Source organism: Melanotaenia boesemani, chromosome 4, assembly GCF_017639745.1.
Source record: "Melanotaenia boesemani isolate fMelBoe1 chromosome 4, fMelBoe1.pri, whole genome shotgun sequence".
NCBI lineage: Eukaryota > Metazoa > Chordata > Actinopteri > Atheriniformes > Melanotaeniidae > Melanotaenia > Melanotaenia boesemani.
In genome coordinates, this window is record NC_055685.1 from 24,596,238 (window position 1) to 24,617,080 (window position 20,843).

The 20,843-nt window shown below is 36.7% G+C and overlaps 1 protein-coding gene across 1 annotated transcript in view; it reads left to right on the plus strand.

Annotated features, from left to right (window-relative positions):
* LOC121638315 (voltage-dependent T-type calcium channel subunit alpha-1I-like) overlaps positions 1-20,843 on the plus strand; it is a 275,523-nt gene that overhangs the window by 105,891 nt on the left and 148,789 nt on the right. Inside the window, exon 4 of the mRNA XM_041983021.1 lies at positions 2,111-2,244. Within this exon, the coding sequence (XP_041838955.1) occupies positions 2,111-2,244 (134 nt within the window). The remainder of the gene's footprint in view (positions 1-2,110; positions 2,245-20,843) is intronic.

A 20,843-nucleotide genomic window follows, 5' to 3' on the forward strand; every position in this document is an offset into this window, starting at 1 on the left:
AAATTCAACATGTTTTCCTTTTTATAAATATGAGTATTCCTTAAGCAGTAGGGCTATGTATCTTCACTGGTCTCACAGTTAATTCGATTATGATTGTCTTGTCAATGATTCCATTTGATTTGTTTTAATTCCACGATCCATCATGATGAATCACAATGTGTTGCATCCTCAGTTTTCTTTATTACTTATTCTTTATTATTACAATGATAAACAAACGTAACAAGAGAGACGGTACTAGTGACAGAAAAGCCGATCAGCTGATCACTGACAGCTGTCATGATTCACAACAGGGGAGCTGCCACCTGCACTAAGCAGACACAGATGACCGTAACTAAAATGTTTGCTCAAAACTACATGACGTTTTTTTTTTTTTTTAATGCAGAAAAAGTGCATGAAAAGTGTTAAAACAGACCTGACTTGTTTGGGATGCTCTTTGGTCTTTATTGTGTTAAACTCTTTGGGGTCTTGAACAACAGCTGTTTGTTTGGTGTGACAAAGGTCTAGGTGACTTACCTTTGCCAGTCATATATATAGGTAAGTAAATAGGTAAGCAAGGTAGTCAATTTGATCGATAGATTACATTAAAGTGGGTTAGATTGCAATCATTTTGCCAACAGTTTTTCCTTTAAAAAAAGTAATTACAGGCATCAATAAGCATGTCAGCTTGTCTCTAATCCCCCTCTATGCAACAAACATCAGATAATCAAGGCTTTTTGCTCACAACAGCAATAACATGCCATTAAGAAGCTAAGATCTTTGATTGATTTAGTTTTTTTTCTCTGTTATTTATTTATTTTTTTTAATTAGATGTTTGATTAAATCTGTTAATGAGATGGGTGTGTCTGTGTGAGGCTTATCTCTGATTACTGTTAAAGCAAATTAGTTCAGTAACTGCCGTTTAGGGCACACTGCTCAATTGATCAGTGGATTCATGTAGGATGGGGAGGGGGCAACAAATGAGTAAAGTGAGACAGATTTAATAGAGTTAAAGATGGGCAGGGGGGTTGGAAGCACAAAATTGGCAAGTGAAAAATAAAAGAAGAAAAAAATGGCACAGCTGTTGTAGAGCTGAACAGTATGAAAGTTCTGGAGAGGTGAGGAAGTCTAGACATGATTTGATTTGATTTGATTTGATTTGATTTGATTTGATTTAATTTGAACAAATGAACGAACAAAATGTCACCAAAAATTATACTTCCTAATTGATACATATAGCATTAGTGAAAATATTGAATTTTGAGTTTATTTCTTATTAAAGATCTCAATTCTTTCCTAACTTACCAATGTAACTGCTGATGAGAATTTACCGGAGATTATAAAGAAGAAAAGCAAGAAGAAGTTTTTAATTTCAAATAAAAACAGTGATTTAAAGTTGGGAGTAAATTTACAGTAAAAGGTGGAGATTAAAATGGAGAACTTTGACATTTCTGTGCCTATTTTCAGACCTAGGCGATTGGCTTTTTAATTGACTCTTTTTCTTAGTAGTTGTAGTCGATTCAGACACTCAAATATGGTCTGAAGCACACACACACAAAGTTTATTTTACTTATTATTAATTACACTACTTTTCAAAAGTTTGGGGTCACTTCCCTATTGAATCCCATGGTAAAGCGACCCCAAACTTTTGAACGGTAGTGTATATTTCTTTAAAGCCTGGACCTCAAGTAGAGCTTGCAAAATTGTTTGCAAGATTAACATTGTGAGCCCCTTCAGAAATTATGAAATGTTCATTTGAAGGGCTGAAAACATTCAACATTCAACAACTTTAAAATCTGTAAGCCTGGAAGTGTGAGGAAGTCAGTATACTTGAGTTAAGTTGAAGGGCCATGAATTCTAATCCTAACAGCATCAGCTAAAAACATTGGCTCAAGATGAGGTAAGCAAGATGTCGCCCCATAGAAACTCTTTCTTTTTTCTTTTATTGATACTTTCTTTTATCAGTTACTCATTCTTAAAACAAAAATGTTGATTAAAACCACAACAAATATTTATTTTGCGACCTTTTACAGCATAAAGCTAATTTGTGTTTTGACCTGCACGATTTATACATGGATGAAATTTTCCCCCTTTCTCCTTTTGAACTTAATCTCTCTTTATGTCTTCTTGCTAGGCCTTTGATGCATTCATCTACATCTTTTTCGCTCTGGAGATGGTTATAAAGATGGTCGCTTTGGGAATATTTGGTCGGCGCTGTTACCTAGGGGACACATGGAATCGGCTGGATTTCTTTATCGTCATGGCAGGGTGAGGACTCGCTTTTCCCTTAATTTGTCCCCTTCTGTGTGTCAGAACACTGACATTCTTGTGCACAGTCAAGGCTTTTATAGATCAATTACTTTGAAAACTGAGTGATTGAAAGCAGTGTGGGTGTGAGTGTGTGTGTGTGTGTGTATGTGTGTGTGTGTGTGTAGGTGTGTGTCAATGAATGCACAAAGGGTAAATGAAAGATTTAATGAACACATTTGTTGGATTACATAGGATTTGAAACAATTTAATTTATACATAGAAATGTGTTAATCTAGTGCTACATATTAATTTTTATAGAATATAAATACTTTATTAATCCCTTTGGAGAGTCCTCAGGGAAATTTGGGTTTAATGTCACATGTTGTGTGATTTCCATGTAAAAGTATGTTTAAATCATCTGAGTGTTCAAGTATTTAATTAGGATTTATTGTGGATCTATTGGGAGACCAGGCAGTGAATTCCCTTTTCTGCTCAACTATCTGCCATTGTGCTGCTCTTTATGACTGATCATGCTATGCTAAATTATATAACGTGACATTAAATATTGATATGTTGACCGTCACTGGCTTTCACCTGTGACACTACTGGGATTAACACTGTGTGGCATGTCAGCTGAGCTAATCACAGAATCATAATTCAACAAATCAGCTAAAATTATGCTGTTTAAATTTTACATGAATCCTCACAGTTGCTGATGACTTGAATGAATACCAACTAAAAACTTGGCTAGTGGGATGGAATCATTGCATTTTTTTAACTTTATGAGAAAAGCATATGGTTACGATATTGTGTTGCAGTTTGTCTTCTGCAGTAACCATTCAAGTTTAGCAAGAAGCTCCAGAAATCACATAAGAAGCACATATTCACTAATCGACAAATTACAACAGAGTATTTCCATATAACTGCACTGCAAGCAGGGGTGTAAGTCAGGTGTGGAAGAGGTGCGCATCAAGCCTCTGCGGAGCTACGGCAGTGATGCCATTCAAGTATCAATCCAGTTTTATCCAACACACCTATTTAAAATAAATAACAACAGCTTGTTGTCAAGTCCTGCTGAAGCATGTTGACCCTTCAGTATGATTCAGGTATGCTGCAACTTTCAAAATCTGCAAGACAGCAGCCCTCGGACCCTACTTTGCACACCTCTTGTTTAAGGGTTCCAGCAGGTGATTGTAGTGCTGTAACTTTAATTAAAACTTAGTTTATGCAGAAATCTTGTTTTAGTTCATTTAACCAGACCAGGAGAAATGGTCCAAGTAAAACATCTATCGTGTGTTCACACAAAATTATTATAAACAAACTCAGCGATAAGACGAAAATTATAAACAGTGATTTCTTGCCAACTTCTTACATAATCAAAGGCAATGCCAGCCTGCATGAGCAAAACAATTCCAAAGGAATTAGTAAGTTATATGGTCCCATAAGGGAAAATGAAATAAGCTGCAACTGAATGTGATGCTTTATGCATTATAGTCAAACGTTTGAGACATAACAATCCCTGTTGTACAGAAATGGCCTATCGGCAAATACACAAATACACAAACTTACATTGTGCATGAAAATGCATGTTTCTAAATTTTATCTTTAAACATCTTCTTTGATTGACAAGGCACCCACAAACAGAAAGAACCAATCTAAACACTGTTTATGCTTTCACACAGACTGGTTCTGGTTCTGGCACCAGATTTGTTCTCTGGTCTGAAAACCTTGGTACTTTCTGGCAAACCAGCTTGCTTTCTTTCCTATTTAATTAGAACCAAATAACTTTCCTTTAAGAAGTAAACATAAACATCTTGGATATTTGGTCCCAACATTTGATAGTTAAGTCAGCAAGCAAGGCCACTCTACTGAAACAGCTCTCCTGTCAGTTACTGATTCCCTACGGCTTGCCATATCCCCTGGTCAATCCTCAATCCTTATACTGCTGGACCTGTCTGCTGCCTTTGACACGGTCAACCATCATATACTGTTCTCTACACTCTCGGAACTTGGCATCTCAGGATCTGTCTTCTCATGGTTTATTTCCTACCTCACAGGAAGATCCTTCAAAGAATCTTGGCAAGGGGGAATGTCGAGATCACATAGGCTGACAACAGGGGTTCCTCAGCGCTTGGTGCTCAGCCCTTAAGTCTCATGGATTCTCCTACCTCTGCTATGCAGATGACACTCAGCTTTTCTTTTCTTTCCCACCTGATGACACAACTGTCTCAATGCGAATATCTGCATGCCTTGCTGATATCGCCCCATGGATCAAGGATCGCCACCTTCAGCTAATTCTGTCCAAGACTGAGCTTATTGTCTTTCCAGCCAATCCTTCCTTACCTCCACAGATAAGCATTCAGCTTGACTCTATCACGCTTTATACATATATGTATATATATATATATATATATATATATATATATACATATATATATACACTCTATACCTACGTCTGCTACCAGGAATCTTTAAGGACCATGTTGCCTCGGTTGCTCGATCTTGCCGAATTGCTCTCTGCAACCTGACTGAACACACAGAACAGCTCCTGGTCCAGGCTCTGGTCATTTCACGCATTGACTACTGCAACTCCTTACTGGCTGGCCTGCCTGCATGCTCAGTTAAACCTCTGCAGATGATCCAGAACACAGCAGCATGTCTGATCTTCAACCAGCCCAAAAGAGCTCATCACTTCACTGCTAATCGCTCTTCACTGGCTTCCACTTGCAGCATGCATCAAATTCAAAGCTCTGCTTCTGGCTTACAAAGAAATAACCCAAATGGCTCCGGTCTACCTCCACTCCTTAATCCAGAGCTACATTCCCTCTCAACAGTTACGCTCTGCCAGCGAAAAACGCCTAGTGCTCCCAACACAACGTGGCGCAAAATCAGTAGCTAGACTGTTCTCCACTGTTGTCCCCCGGTGGTGGAAAGATCTACCAAACTCTGTCTGATCCACAGAGTCCTTATGCATTTTTAAAAGCAAGCTAAAGACTCAGTTGTTTAAGGAGCATTTCTGCACTTAGCTTAACTTAGCTAATCAACAGAATGAGTTAGAAAGATTTGTCCAGCTCTTTGGCTCAACTAAGTACTGAATAAGCTGTGTGCACTTATGCTCAAGATGATATTGTGTTATGAAATTGTGCACTTATGCCCAAGTTGATATAGTTTGATGAAATCGGGATCTTGTATTTAAACAAAATAATTTACAAAAAACTATTTAAAACTATATATATATATATATATATATAAATGCACTGCCTCTAGTACTACATGACAGCACCTGGTCCAACTGGACTCACAGCAGTCTGACTACCACTTAATTATGATGTCCCATTTTGTTTGAATTCTTGCTTGTGTTGTTCTTACTCTCAAATGTAAGTTGTTTTGGATAAAAGCATCTGCTAAATGACTGTAGAATAGAATAGAATAGAAAACACACCTTCTTTGGTATATACACCCATAAAAAGAAACATACAATCTGAGCATGACCTGTTCACTGAGATCTATGAGCTGTTTGAAAGTATGAAAGGATGTTTTAGTCTGTGCTCAGCACATTGGTTTCCCAGCATTATGTATAATGCCTTTGATGGGTGGCATTTCAGTCATTATTTTTGACTGTTTTATATTACTATGGCAACAGAAAGAAAATGTCCTGGAAACAAACACAGCACTATGGAAGGATTTTAAGGTAGGAGTTTTGTCAGGTCAGATGCTTGGAAGTGAGGAGCTCTTACAGAGAGAAAGAGAAAATTATGGTAAGTCATTCATGTAAAACCTTTTCTTTTCTTCCTGACGCCTCATGGGAAATGACAGCTCTTATATCGATAACCATTTGTGTCAAGGTGTTTGCCAAATGATGCATACACACTATCTTGGATTATCATTTCGTTGGCAGCTTATAATTAGCAGGTGGAATTAATATTCATCAAGCTCCAGAAGTGATGCTAAACATACACATACAATCATAATTCTGTGACTTCTGTTAAAATCTGGATGGATGAATTCTGTCAGTATTCTAAATACAGTATAACCTTTTTTTTTTTTTTTACTTTATACATTACTTTATAGACGATGTACTGTATGAGCTGGCAGTAGAACCACTGTATATTGTTTTATTGAAGATGAAAAATTTTGCTCATGTGCCTGTTAAAAGCATCAAAGGGTTGTCTATTATTTCAGGTCACAACAGGTCAAACCAGACAGCTTTGAACTGCTATCAATGAATATTTGTACTGCAAGGGATGGGATGATACATCATGCAAGGTTTAAGCTTCTAATAGATCAGGGATCCTCAATCCTGGTCCTCGAGGGCCAGTGTCCTGGAGGTTATAAAAGTTTCCCTGATGCAACACACCTGATTTAGACTCAGTACAAGTCTGCTAATTACTCATTGATCTGAGTCAGATGTGTTGCAGCAGGAACATTTCTAAAATGTGCAGGACACCTACCCACAAAGACCAAGTTTGAGTTTTTTAAAGTCTTTTGAGTCACTGAATCAGTCATCCAGAGTGCACCAAAATCTATAGAAAGCTTTCACTTTCTTCATTTACATACGGGTCGCTGCACATGTCTGTCATTTTGTGGGTCACACAGAGAAAAGTTGTTGCCACAGCCGAGTTATTCATCTATCAACATGACCTTGTTTTCCAAGGGAAAGTGAAAACAAATACAGGGACAGTTTGGATGTCACATCTAAGGAAAGATATGAGGAAGGAGAGGAACCTTCATCAGCCACTGCTTAACTGAGGGCTACCTCTGCGTGGTTGAGTCTATCCTGACCAGCTGCATCACTGTGTGGTATGGCAGCTCTACTGTCACGGACCGCTTACACCTGCAGAGAGTGGTGAAGACTGCATCCAAGATCACAAGGACTCCGCTGCCCTTTCTGCAGAGCATCTACCAACACAGAGCTCACAGGAGAGCTGCCTCCATCATCAAAAACCCCACCCGGTGAACATGAACTGTTCACTCTCCTTCCCTCAGGCAGGAGATGCAGGAGTCTAAAATGCAGGACAACCAGACTCAGAAACTCTTTCTTTCCCTCGGCCGTTAGACTCCTTGACAGCTGATAGGAATCTGTAACAACAGCAACGGCCTGTACCCTGCACACTGACTTTTATATTATCAGTGTGTCACCACAGTAATTGTAATATTGTTTTCTGTTTTATGTGTCTTATTATTCAATAATCAATATTGCACATGCATCTTACCATCTACCTCATGACAGTTTATGCACAGTTAATCATTCATTGTTGAATATGACACAACAATTTATGTAGCACACCAAAGAAATTACTTGCAGAAATTTTATTGTTTATATTGTCCCCCCAAAAAAGTGAAATGGGATTTTCCGCCCCTGTATTCAATCACTAATGTAAAATAGTCTAAAAACTACTAATGTTGTCGTGTAAACAAACAGGAAACTATGCCAAGCCTGCTGAAGAACTGTAGTAAAAAAGAGAAACTTTGCTAAAACTACTGACTGTGATAAAAACTACCGAAAACCTAAGGTAAAAATATATAAAATACACTAGAGAATATAGACTAAAATAGTTTCTGATAGTCACCGCTGCTACCCTGTCGAATGCTCCTGCGACTTCTTGGCGCCACCATGTGTTTATCTCACCACTGTCCACCACACGTAGCGTCACCAGGCGAGAAGCTTAGCATTTAGCTTAATAAAAGACTGCTGTAGCTATTTATGTCAGTTTAAATGGGATTATGCTAATAGGTAATTACCATCAACTACCGGTCTCTTTTTAAGAGGTTAAGAAACTCAAAGTGCTAAAATAGAGCCTGACCGCAGACAATTTCAAGGGCCGTTCGTCTTTGTCAAAACTGTATAACAAGTAGTTTATTGAAAAAGAGCTGAAAAATGTGGATTTCTCCTTTGAAAACCCTTTTCCCACAGGGTCCATTTAATGCCTCAATTTCAAGAACTTATTTGATCATTTAAAATCAATATTTTAACTTTGAAGCTGATTTATTTAAATAAATGTGCTTAACCCCCCCGAAAAGAATTTCTACTATTTTTAAGTCAACTCACAGTACAATCTTACACCTTTTTCACTCCATTTCAATTGGCACTGATTTCATTTGCACCCATCATCTTTCTCTTTATCTTCTGCTTTCAAGGGAAAATTACATTTTTCTTTTTTCTTTTTTTTTTTTTTTCACTTTTGTTATATGGTTTCTCTTGACTTTCCAGTTTTCCGCAATCACTAGCATAATGTTCCAGTCCTAAGGCAAAAGAAGCCTTCTCGTACTGTTTGATCTGGTCCTTTTTCCTACTCTGATCTCACAGTTTTAGCCCATATGTCTTTCCTCATCCTCTCTGTGCTCATGTTTTCTTCAGCCATCATTCTTTAAGTAGCATCACTTAAACAGAGACCTGCCACATCATCTGTGTGCTAAATCCCAACGCTCAGAGCATGCAGAGCAGAAAGATACCATTGCCACCACCAATTACTTCCCAGTCTTACATGTACTGCATGCAGCTTGCGTAGCGACAGGGAGGGGGCGTGATAAAGCATTGCACCCCTGGGAATTATGTGGTGCAAACACAAACTGTGGGCGAGCTGCAAGAAGGATGCTTGTGTGTATGTGTGTGTGTGTGTGTGTGTGTGTGTGAGAGGGGGGGGGGGGGGTTGGGTTGTTGAAAAGCAGCATGAGTTCAGCTTGGTTTGCCTGCACAACTGAAGCAGACACAGCTTGTATATATATACACACATATATACACACATATATATATATATATATATATATATATATATATATATATATATATATACATATATATATATAACACCCGCCTGCCCCAAACCAGTCCATATTTCTGGAAGTCTGGTATTGTGACTTCATGCTAACATTTTCCATTTAGAAAATCATTATGCTTTGCTAAAAAGGAATGGATAGGGGTATAATTTACGTTTAATGTCTTTCTCACAAACACCTCCCTAATAACTACTATACTACAACAAAATAAAACTATCACTAATTGTGAAATAATCTTTAAATAAAGAGATGTTAATTAATTGCACAATGTAATGCTTTTTTTTAATTGGGGAAACACAAAAAAAGAGAAACCTGCTGCCAGGTGATCACTAATGAATGTGTGTTTGCTTGTATGAGTTGTGTGAGTGAGGTGTCAATGAAGTGGCCACAAGAAGTAAAGAAAGTGAGATCAATTAATTAATACTTTTCAATTAATTATGTCACTAATCATTAATTAATGACTGTCAGAATTTATTTCTAATTAGCTAGACAATGAATAACTATGACTTAAATTTCTGGATCAGCAATAATTGGGGAAATACTTATAAATTTATTGCTGTTTGTCATTTAGTAACTAAACAAATGTGTGTTACTGATTATTGTGATACTTTTTTCTTTCTTTTAGGAGCTGGTCGTGTGTTGTTTAGTTATCTAGAAAGTTGTAAAGTTCACTAGTGAGCAAAGTTATACTATACTGTTCAAGTATTTCAAATTATTTAGTATTTTAACAGCACCATTTTTTTTTTTACTATATTTTATGGTCATAGTTTTTCTCATTGATTTATTTTGCTGTTTCACAAAAGGGAAGCAACAATATACCATCACAATATCGATATGTGCAATATTAGTATTGCAAATACATTCTTATTTGAACTAGGACACAAACGTGAAATATTGAGGACTGTATTTTAATTTTTCATTACTTCACTGCAATAGAGCGGTCGGAGTACTGATGATGGTGTCGCTCTTGTTGCCACATGACAATGTGGACTCAGATTGAAAATGTTAATAGTTGCTATTAATTACTATTGGGGGGAAAGTCTGACTGATGGCTGCTTCAAATCCCATCCTGCACAACCGTTTCCACTAACCTTTTCACTTTAAAGACATTATTTGACTTCTGCTGTACCTCTGTGAATACTTGGTTTTCTACTTTGCTTCCCACTGTTACACATAAAGAACTAATTTCTGAAGTTGAACGTTAACTTTATTTACCGCTGCCATGTTTACCACTCCACAATCACCAGGCTTCAGTCCACTTCACAAAAAAAGCAACCATACCCCCCTTCACAATAAAAGCAGACATATGTGATCACCATGAAACAAGTACATAAGCATATATGTAAGTAAGTTTAACTAAAACAAAGTTACTGTATTTCAAGTGCTGTATTTACACCTCCTACTATCGGTTAGGATTAAATGTTAAAAGTACATGGTTAAGGGCTAAATAACATGTACATCTGGGATCAGTACAAGGATTTATTTTTATAAATTGCAAGTCAAACAAACACCACAAAGTTTTAATACAATTTAAACAAAACACTGCTTATTGCCTACATGTACATGAATTATATAACTATTCAGAATTCAAAGTATTTTTAGTCTCACATTTTATCTGTTTTGATTATCAAAGCACCTCTTGCTCCTTTATTCAGGGTCCACAACAGGATTTAAAATAAAATACCTGTCATTAGGAAAAAATGGCATTCACACTAACAAAACTCTGTTATGCACAAACATACTTTGAAAGACAAGTTTTGCATGTCTACATTCCTGTGTGGTTCCATTTAAAGATTTCCTTTACTCTCAGTAAGCACATACCTTAAGCATTATACATATGGTGCATAATTAAGAATAGCCAACATAGTCTAACTGAACAGTTGGTGATTTCTCTACTCATCCTCAGCCATTCCTTTGAGTGCTCTCAAAGCTGAATTAGTGCTGACAGTTTTATGCACAGCCAACCGTGATTTCCTTATGAAATCCATCTCTCCATATTTACGTCGTATGTGTGGTGATTATATGTATTTATATGCATCTCCACTTGGCTCTTGGATGCAGTAATGACATTCCTTCCAATGAACGACACTGATCCTAATTTATTTAGAGTACTGCACTGCTGTCTTTTCCTGCAGCAGGATGGACTAAGAAGAGAGAGAGAGAGAGAGAGAGAGAGAGAGAGAGAGAGAGAGAGAGAGAGAGAGAGAAATGCTGGGCACAAAAAGATTTTTTTTTTTGTTTGTTTGATTTTTTTGTAGAAACACAAAATGATTAAAGATTCCATATGTATTTAATTAATATTATGCCCCTGGATATTGTAAGACAGAATCCAAGATGTAATGTCCTTAATTCTGCTTTCAAAGCTATGTGAAGCTGCTTTCCTTCTAAACTCACAAGGAACAATATCTGATGAATTTCCAGCCACCAGGTGAACGAAAAAAAAAAGCAGGATTAGATTCTCAGTATTTCTAGATTCAGGTGTGTTGGAGATGGGATGCATCTAAAAGTTGCAGGATAGTAGATCTTGAGGACTGGACTTGGGCACCCCCGGTGTAACCTAACACCCAATAACATCAATGCTGATCAGACGCCCAGCCAGCTCTGTATTGTAGATCTGATTGTAAACGAGCGAGTGAACGTGTGTGCAGGCGTGCGGGAGAGAGAGAGAGCCTGTGGCCAATGAGAAGCAGCAGAGCATAGAAACTGGAAGATGAAGGTGGCAGTTAAGTCTAACAGTAAATGTATAGTACAGGTTACAGTTGTTTTGGCTACCCGGGGCTAGACTCAAAACATCCAGGGCTGAAGCCCTGGGAAAATTGGCTGGCAACACCACTGCACCAGCTGCCATTGCCTTGCACAGTAAAACATTTTTTACTTTACACTAAAAAAGAGGCAATACACCATGGTAGCTAAATTATAATAATTTACATTTTGGTTAGACTTTTTTCACCCATATTTTTCTATTTCCTCAGTTTTGTGGGTATACCCAAAAATTAAATATTTCCCATTAAGTTGTCCTTTTGTTTGTGTAAGTGGGATAATATATGTGCAAGCCTTATATTGAAAGATGTGTGTGTGTATCGTTTTGTAGTTTTGTCGATGGGCATAGTGTCATGGAGACTATCGATGAGTGCAGGCTTAGCTTTGCACTCTGTTTCTCAGTATGCATTCAGTCTCAGCTCTTTCACCCTCCCCTGGCATACTACATTTTTCTGTGACACTCAACACAGGAAGAAGGCGCAAATGTAAAAAATATTCTTATGTGTTTAAAGCATGAAAATAGCATTTTAAACACCTGGCAGGGAAATAAGGAAACACCAGTTTAATGTCAGGGCTTATCATTTTACAAATACATTCTTTTCAAAATAAAAAAAAAATATGCCATGAGGTAGCTCTTGCCAGTATGTGAAGGTATTCTTTGATCGCATAACTGAGCATAGTCTTTTCACATACACAGTTTAACAGAATATAATTATTGCTTTTGTGGAAATATTTTTAATGACTTGTTTTTTTGCAGATGAATTAACAGAGTCTTATTACCATTTGTGTAATATTATGTTTAGAGTCATGATGGCCCAGGGAATAAAGCTGATTTGCATCTTGACTGTAGGCTTTGATCGACCTATATCTCCTGCCAGAGGGGACAACATTGAACAGGTGGAGGGCTGGATGAGAGGGGCCAGATAGGATAACTTTAACCCATCTGAGGCAGCGTGAAGTTACTATGTCCTGCAGGTGGGGCAGTGGACAGCAGATGAATTTACTAGCTACGCCGGTTACTCCCGGCAGAACCTTCCTGTTCACAGCTAAACTTCTTACATTTACCTTCCAAGCTGTGACGCAGTTTATGAGTATGCTTTTGATAGTCATTTGTAGAAGGTCACCAGCAGCTTTTGTTCCAGTCTGTTCCTCTTCAGCAGCCACAGGAAGTGAAATTGTTGCTGGGCCTTCTTTATCTTAGCTGTGGTATAGGTGGACCAGGAATATGTATGTATATGAAAACTTTATGTGCCGTATGGCCAACTGATTTATTATATCTACAACTCTTGGGAGAACACAGCTAATCGATGGATGTGATATACGCCTGGTCCCAGTGAAATGTTCCAAAAATGTCACCAAAAAGCCCAAGGCCAAAAGAATCATTGTGTATGGCTCTGCAGTGCTGACTCCAAATCATTGCAAAAGTCCATGAAAACAGCAAACCTAAAACCTCCAAATTGGTACACATCACTTTCTGCAAATAAATCTGCAGGGTCATGAAAGATTTGTTACCTCTTTAGTGTAGAATTTGTGATGTTTCACTGCAACTGTAGATATGTAATTTTGTGAGCAATGGTGGAAACAATAATTAATGGCACATAAAAACTTATAAAAACTTTTAGTGAATAAGGGCCATTCTTTTTTAAAGAATCATCCCAAGGAGTTCTAGAGTAGTGCCTAACACAGAGCCAGCTTTCCTCATCAGTTTGTTCACTTACTTTGAGTTACTGGATATGATGTTGCTGCCCCATTTGATGACCTGGAGGTGTACTGTCCACCACAGACATAAGAAGATATAGTATATCTTTGTGCAACTTCAGTGAAGTTCAGTCTGTCGTTCAGCTGAATATCCAGGAATCCATAGTTCTAGGCTATCTCCAGCTGTCCAAAAATGGAAATAATATGACAGTATATTAACCCACTTTTGCTACAATTTAATGTAATCTATTACTGCAAGACTCTCAACTTCCACCCCATTTAAAATAAGATGATGTTAAAATTAAAAAAAAAAAAAAAAAAAAAAGACAAAAAAAAAAGAAAAAAAGTTTTTTTCCTCTGATAGTAAGTGATACTCCGGTCATAAAGTATGGTTTCAACTTGTGTGGCAACAAAATGGAACCTGTTAAAACTTGCCATCTGTTCTCACATCTTTTCTATGTTACCAGTATGTGACAATGACCATGTGCTGCCAGTCCATTTGCATCAAATAGATGTCAAGTCCATATTTTAAGTGTATGCTTGCAAATTACATACTAACCGTCTAAGAAATTAAATGGCAACTAAAACTGAGTACACAGGTTTTCATGCTAAACTTACTCTATTTGGCCCCTACTTCATAACACCAGTAATGTTCAGTAGCAAAATGCACTACAAATACTACTCATTCTGTCTTTCTGGAAGTTTATGTAACAAACTAGTAACTTGGTATAGATATACAGCATGAACTCCCAAACAGACAAAACCCAGTCCATGACTCCAATCTTTCTAACCAGTCCCATTTATGTGGTCAATATGTTGTTCAGTTTGACCCATATATGGTTTGCTTGATACTGTGCAAAACATAAGGAACTTTATCTGTTCAGAATTTTTATCTCTCATGTAATACCATTTTAGGAGTGTCAATATTTATTCACCTACTTTACAATGAACCAAACAATAAAGAGAGTTGTACAGTAAAGAACTATTTTCAGTAAAGGCGAAGCTCTCTGAAAGATAGTTTTTCCCACACAGAGCCATGATCTCAATCGGAGATTATATGAAGATGCAGAGACAGCCTTAATCCACAGAAAACATATTTACTTACCAAGATACGTTTATTAAACTACTTGCCGAAGGTCTAAGAGACACTACTGGTGTATTTAGAGAATTTGGAGCAGTTTCAAAGGCACCAGGGTGGTTCTACCTAATTGTAAGCTAAATTGTGTTTATTTTTGTTGCTACAGTTTGCCTAAAGTTAATGAAACCACACTTTGGATAATGTTTACAAATCTGCAAACTTTGCTTTTATTCCCTAAAACTTTGTACAATACTGTGGAAAAAAGCATGCTTATAGTATGTTTTCATTGTTATCTACATGGATATGAGAAAAATGAACTTGTAATGTGACTACTCATGGTGGAACTATACTCATGTTTGATATGACTTTATATTCCATTATGACAGTATTACATTATTTAAGGTGAACATTTTGCCGTCAGTTTTATTTTATATGTTCTGATAGAAATCTAAATCAGATATCAGAACATCTGCATGGCCCAAGATATATTATTAATAGACCAAGACCAAAATAACAGAGATTAATTACTCTGATGAATCATTGGTATCTGATTTTGAGGTTCTTAATCAAAACATTTGCCTTTGTGACAGTGCACCAGAATTGTTAGATAGGATTTCTTTATTTATTTTAACTATTTATTGTATCTAGACGTTAATTATGATAATACTTAAGCAATTAAACTGTTTATTATCTTAGTCATACCCACACTGTGGTACTGATTTAACAGTTTACTAGCTACTTTTCAGTAGCTTTGTCTTTTTGTTTGAACCCAGCCGGTTTGGGCATTAATGTCCTGTAGGGACCATACTGTCTAAGTTCTACAGTGCACCATAGAGAAACTCATACTGTTTTCTTCTTTTGTATTTCTTCAAAGCAGTTCAGCCATTTCACACTGTTTGTGCACATTTTACTTCCAAGTTAACAAGTCAGAATTTCATTTGATGTGTGAAGAATCTAACACAAATAAATGCTAATGAACAGGTATGAAGAAAGACAGATGGCTCTTATCTTTGACAAGACATTCATGTCTGTGCATGTAACACAAACTCAAAGACATGTTTATGAGCATCTGTGCCCAACTAGCTGATGTAACAGAAGCTCATTAGATCTCCAACGTCAAATGACATGCCACATGAATGTTAGAATAGAAAATAATGTACACAGAGGGGAAAAAAAGAATATGCAGCACAAAACAGATTGATAAAATATGAATAGGAGTGTATAGATTAGATTTAAGTGACATAGAAGGGCAATATGGAGGGGGGATTTAGTCAGATGGAAAGTTAGTGGATAGGATAAAAAAAAAGACCAGGAGGGTAAAGGTAAAAAGAGAGGGTAGGTAATTACAGCTTATTTAAATGACTAAGTCTGTTTTGTGCTCACATATCTGTGTGCATGTGGGTGCCCTTCTATCTTCTCTGATTTTCTTGCCACCTCTGGGACAGAAATTGTGCTGCATCCATTAATCTCATTTTAATAATTGATGCCATCTTCTCCAGAAGGAGTTTAGCCTGGACTGCAGGCATAAAAGGAGACATTTAGTGCTCTGTGGTAATTGCTGTATTAGTTTATTCTTCTCTATTAGACCAGTGCACAGTCACAGGACTGGTTCAAATGTACATGGTCTATTCATTTGTAATATTGTGATGTTAAAGGCCATCCACTGTCTGTATCACCAATTACATAGCTTTTTACTAATATATATTGGACCTTTGTGCTATTTCTAGTGTATGATAATATGTTTTAAATCTGCAACTGTCGGCTAGTGCTGCAGATAAACAAGTAGTTTTTCAAGTTTTACTTATAATTTAAAAACTAATCGTACTACTAGTGAGACAGATGGGAAAGACAGCATCGTACATAACGTCAGTTTTCATTGTTAGTCCTTGTGTTTTTTGATAATTGTGTACAAATTAATGTGGGATTTTATGAGCATGATCACAAGTATGGAGGGCTAAAACTCTCTTTATCCAAAAGTAGATTTCAAATTTAATATATAAAAGGCTTGTTAATTAAATAAATATGTCAATAATTAATAGATACTTTATAAATAAAGAAAAGATAGTAAAAGACAGTAAGATGTTTAGTACAATGTAGAATATGCATTCTAATTATTTAATTAAGTATTTGTGTTAATGTCCCTATTTACTTACTTTGCCATACACTCTCAATCAAATTAATTAATTATTTTTTTTATCTAATTATTTATCTATTCCTGCATCATAGCATCATTTTTACCATTTTACCTTCATATTTTACCATAAATTTTAACATCAACTTCTAATCCTGCCCACAGTCTCTCATAAGTCCTACTGATTTTGACATTCTTACTGTGTTTGTGGTTCTGATCAGTAAATGACACACTAACCCACAAGCTGAGATTAGAGAAATAATGACAACAGAAATCAAACACTGAAATTCAACCCAAAATGAATATTGGGCTCCTAAAAAAATATGCCATTGCTTTCTAATAATGGAGTGCATTTAATGACACACGCACCATGTTACCATGACTTTTGAAGATCTCTGTACTTGGCAAACACTGGTGGGAACTTAACGTTCATTTGAATTAATCGAGTAAAGCAATGAAAATTGCTGTGAAGAGAGATGCCACATAAACAAACCACTTTCAGTAAGGGGAGGGGGCTGTTCAAGTAAAGTTCAGAGACACATTAGCCTTCTGTAAACGAAAAAAAAGGCACCAGAGAATGAAAAACCCAAAATGTAAGGAAGGATGTCAGAAGGATACATTTAAAAAAAGAAAGGACAAAAAGTCCACTTTCTCCCAGTTATGGCTGCTAAGAAACAGAAAGTAATCTGGTTACTCTGTTCAAATATTCATGAAGCTGTTTAGTCAGAGAGACGTCCTTACTCAAACTCAGACTAAATTTAGTTTGACTTGCATGTGTATCCGTCGAGGCTTGTGTGTGTGTGTGTGTGTGTGTTTATATGAGAGTGATGGCTAGTTTTATTTGTTCAGTTTGTGTGTGGGGGGTAAAAAGCTTATGTAACTTCATACGTCAGAATCATGTGAGAGTGTTTTATTGGGCTGGTCAGAAAGTGAATGCTTTGGATTCATCTCCATGTCTGTGTGTAGGAGTGTGGAGGTATTTGGGGGAGGGGTTAACTGTCTGCGCACTTATAATATAAAAAAAAAAAAAATTAAATGACAACCTAGGGTGTGTCCGGGTGCTGACTTTTGTGACTGAGTTTTGGTGGCTGTGTGTATGATGATAACATGTCATTATATTTGTGTTTACATGAGCAATTCGTTTGTCTGTGTGTGTGGTGTGTGTAACTCTGTGTGGCCAAAATGAGACATCTTATCTAAAATTACTACAAAAATAGCTGTAAAATTACAAATCCCCATTGTGGCCCCTCTCCTCTCCCTCACACACACAGAAATGCACAGACACATGGCAGCTGTAAAAAATTTTTGCAGTCCACACCCCACAGATGCTTACATGCAATTATTTATGAATTTATGTTACAGTAAAGATAATTTACTGTTTTATAATTGATAGATAATGAGTTTTGTCCTTAATTTGTAATACAAATGCACTATTTATTTAATATATCTCAAAGTAAAAGCTGCCTATATGTCACTATGATGAGTGACTATCTGTACAATATGGGACCTTATACTCTGAATGGTCGAAAAGTAAAAAAAAAAAATGTCTGTCATCTTCATTTAAACTCTTTTCCACTTCTTTAGAAAATGTTATGAGGGTTCTTAAAAGATGGTAAGAGAAATGTGTAAAGATTTAAGAAAAGATGATTTTGTCTAATGCAGTCTTATCATGTTGCGCGGAGACAATATCAAGCCATCTTCATTCTTCACTCCTCACATTTATCCACTTAAATCTTGGTTGGCACAGCTAGATGAAAATAACCGAGCCTGATTTAAAAATTGTGACCACAAAGAATTGCAGTACTTTATTATTTTCTTTCTCTCATGAAGTGTTCAGCGTTTCATTTGTTGAATCATTGCTGTTCATTTCCTTAGAACTGAGAGAATTTAAACAGCTCTTATCAAATGTGCCATTTCTGGGTCATCTTGCTAAGTTCAGAACCTTCTAATGTGAAAAATAAATAAAAAAACAAATAATTCAAGTGGACCAAATCTGTGTTTACTGTAGTCTGTCTTGACTTCTTTTAAAAAATGGTTAATATTGACAGATTATTTCAAAGACCAATTTATTTGAATAACTTTGAAATTCTGCATTACTCTGAGTTCTCTGCTCTCTCATTTAAAAGAAGGAAATATAATTTCCATTCCCAGCAGAACAGGCCTGTGTGATCGCACTGTGTGCTTCATCCTGGACTTTGACTTAACATATGCTCAGTGTATTTTGTTTGTGCATTTCTGTCTGATTTGTAGAGGAAACTGAGCTAAACGAGGGCTCAGCCACCTCCTGTCACCACCATGGTTGAGTTAATTTACTGTTAGCAGGAGTGATTCATGTTTCATGGTTCACTGGGTTAAAATCCAAACCTTACAGAAGCTTTGAGGCAGAAGTTTTTGTCACTGGGCTGCAAATAATAAAATACACTATTCCATTCTGGAGTTTCCCCTTTGACCCCATTTAAAATCCCACATCAGCTGAAGTTCTCAACCTGCATCCCGTTTACACCTAAACTTGTGTATATATTGCAAGTTTATTAAATGGCATTAAACTTAAATAAGTAACATTAAAGTCGTTTTAATGACTTTCTAACTACCATTACAATTTTTTTAATTAACCAAGCAGGCTAGCTGTATAACAGTCAATGAGAAGCAGACATTGCTCACAGATTTTATTTACAGCAAAGACCGGGGTTTGAAGTACAGGGGATCTAAAGGGAGCTTCAGCTCCCCTAAAGACATTCCGCTTATACTATCAGGGGGATCCCTAAAAATCATCCACTTTCAGGTTACATTTATTTTTTCAATAAGGTTCCTGATGTTTCTTGGAGAGAATAGCATTAATTTGTCAGCTTTGTGTGTTTATTCATTCATTTCATTTAATTAATCCTCCAAACGACACAGGTGATCTAGTCTGTTTCAGTCAGCACCATGAACAGCAGCATTATTTGTTGACATATACTTCCTTTTGTGGTCATTAAAAGAACTTCCTGTCCCTGTTTCTGATTAATCAAGCTGCATACAGTTGAAGAAGAGGGTTTTTTTGGTTGTAACCATATTGTTGACTATGTGCACTAATATATATGCGCATGCATGTGATGAGTAAAATTGTAGTGCACGCACGACAATAAGGCTCCCCCAAAAGCCCCGGTGTATTTCGAGCCCTGGCAAAGAGAAATCCAACTTATTGTTAAGATTACAGAGATACAGATGTCAGTGATAGTGTTGAAAAAATGACAATTTCCTCATGGGAGTCATGCCTCCCATCACTGCTACCCAGGGCTGAATTAATGTCCATGAAAACTTCCAAATTGTCCAGCCTGGATAGGCACTGATTGTATTGTAAACTTGTGTATTTCTAGATAAAAGTAACATGTGGTTTTCCTCATCCAGGATAAGAGGGGCTTTCTAGTGTTTGATTGTGTTTTTCCATCCTTATAATGTTTCACAACTTTGGGATGATTTTTTTTTTTTTTTTTTTTTTTTTTTTTCACTTTGATATTTAGATTACTTTGCCAGTACTTTTGTTTTAAGGACCTGAGCAGAATTCCATCTTCTTTTTTGCCAACTTCCTGGCTTACATTCATACCCATGAAACTGTATCATGTTTTTCATCTTTGAAGCCAATTCCATTTTAATCAGCAAGTCTCTGTAAAACTCCAGGAAATTGGAGTAACACTGTTTTTGTCCATTTCACTTTTATTACTGCCAAATTCAAAAGACTCCTCTCCAAGTGCAAAGGTCAAGAGGCTGAAAGCTGGGGCTTTTTAATCACTTGAATAAAATCACCTGGTTGGCTCTTCAGCTTCTCCCAGAAATAAAGTTATTATTATGAAGTGCTGGAATATTTTAGCAGAAGTAGAATATTGGTGTCAAATGCCTTAAATCTGGACCCCCATTTTAAACTGTTTCTCTGCACATCTTAACACCAGTCAGCCCCTCTTTCTTGGTAAGTGAACAGCTATTCTTTGTTCAGGCTGCTTATTGTTTTCTTCTCCCTGACTCTCCGTTCCTAAAGTTGTAATTATCTCCAACACTTGATAAAAGCCTAGGACTCTCACTGTCTCCTGCTCTCAATCTGGCTTTATTACCTTCATTATATGGCACTTAATCAAGCTTTTGTGCTTTACTCAGCTTGATTTCTGATCCAAGCGTTGTCTTGTGCTTTTTACACTTCTC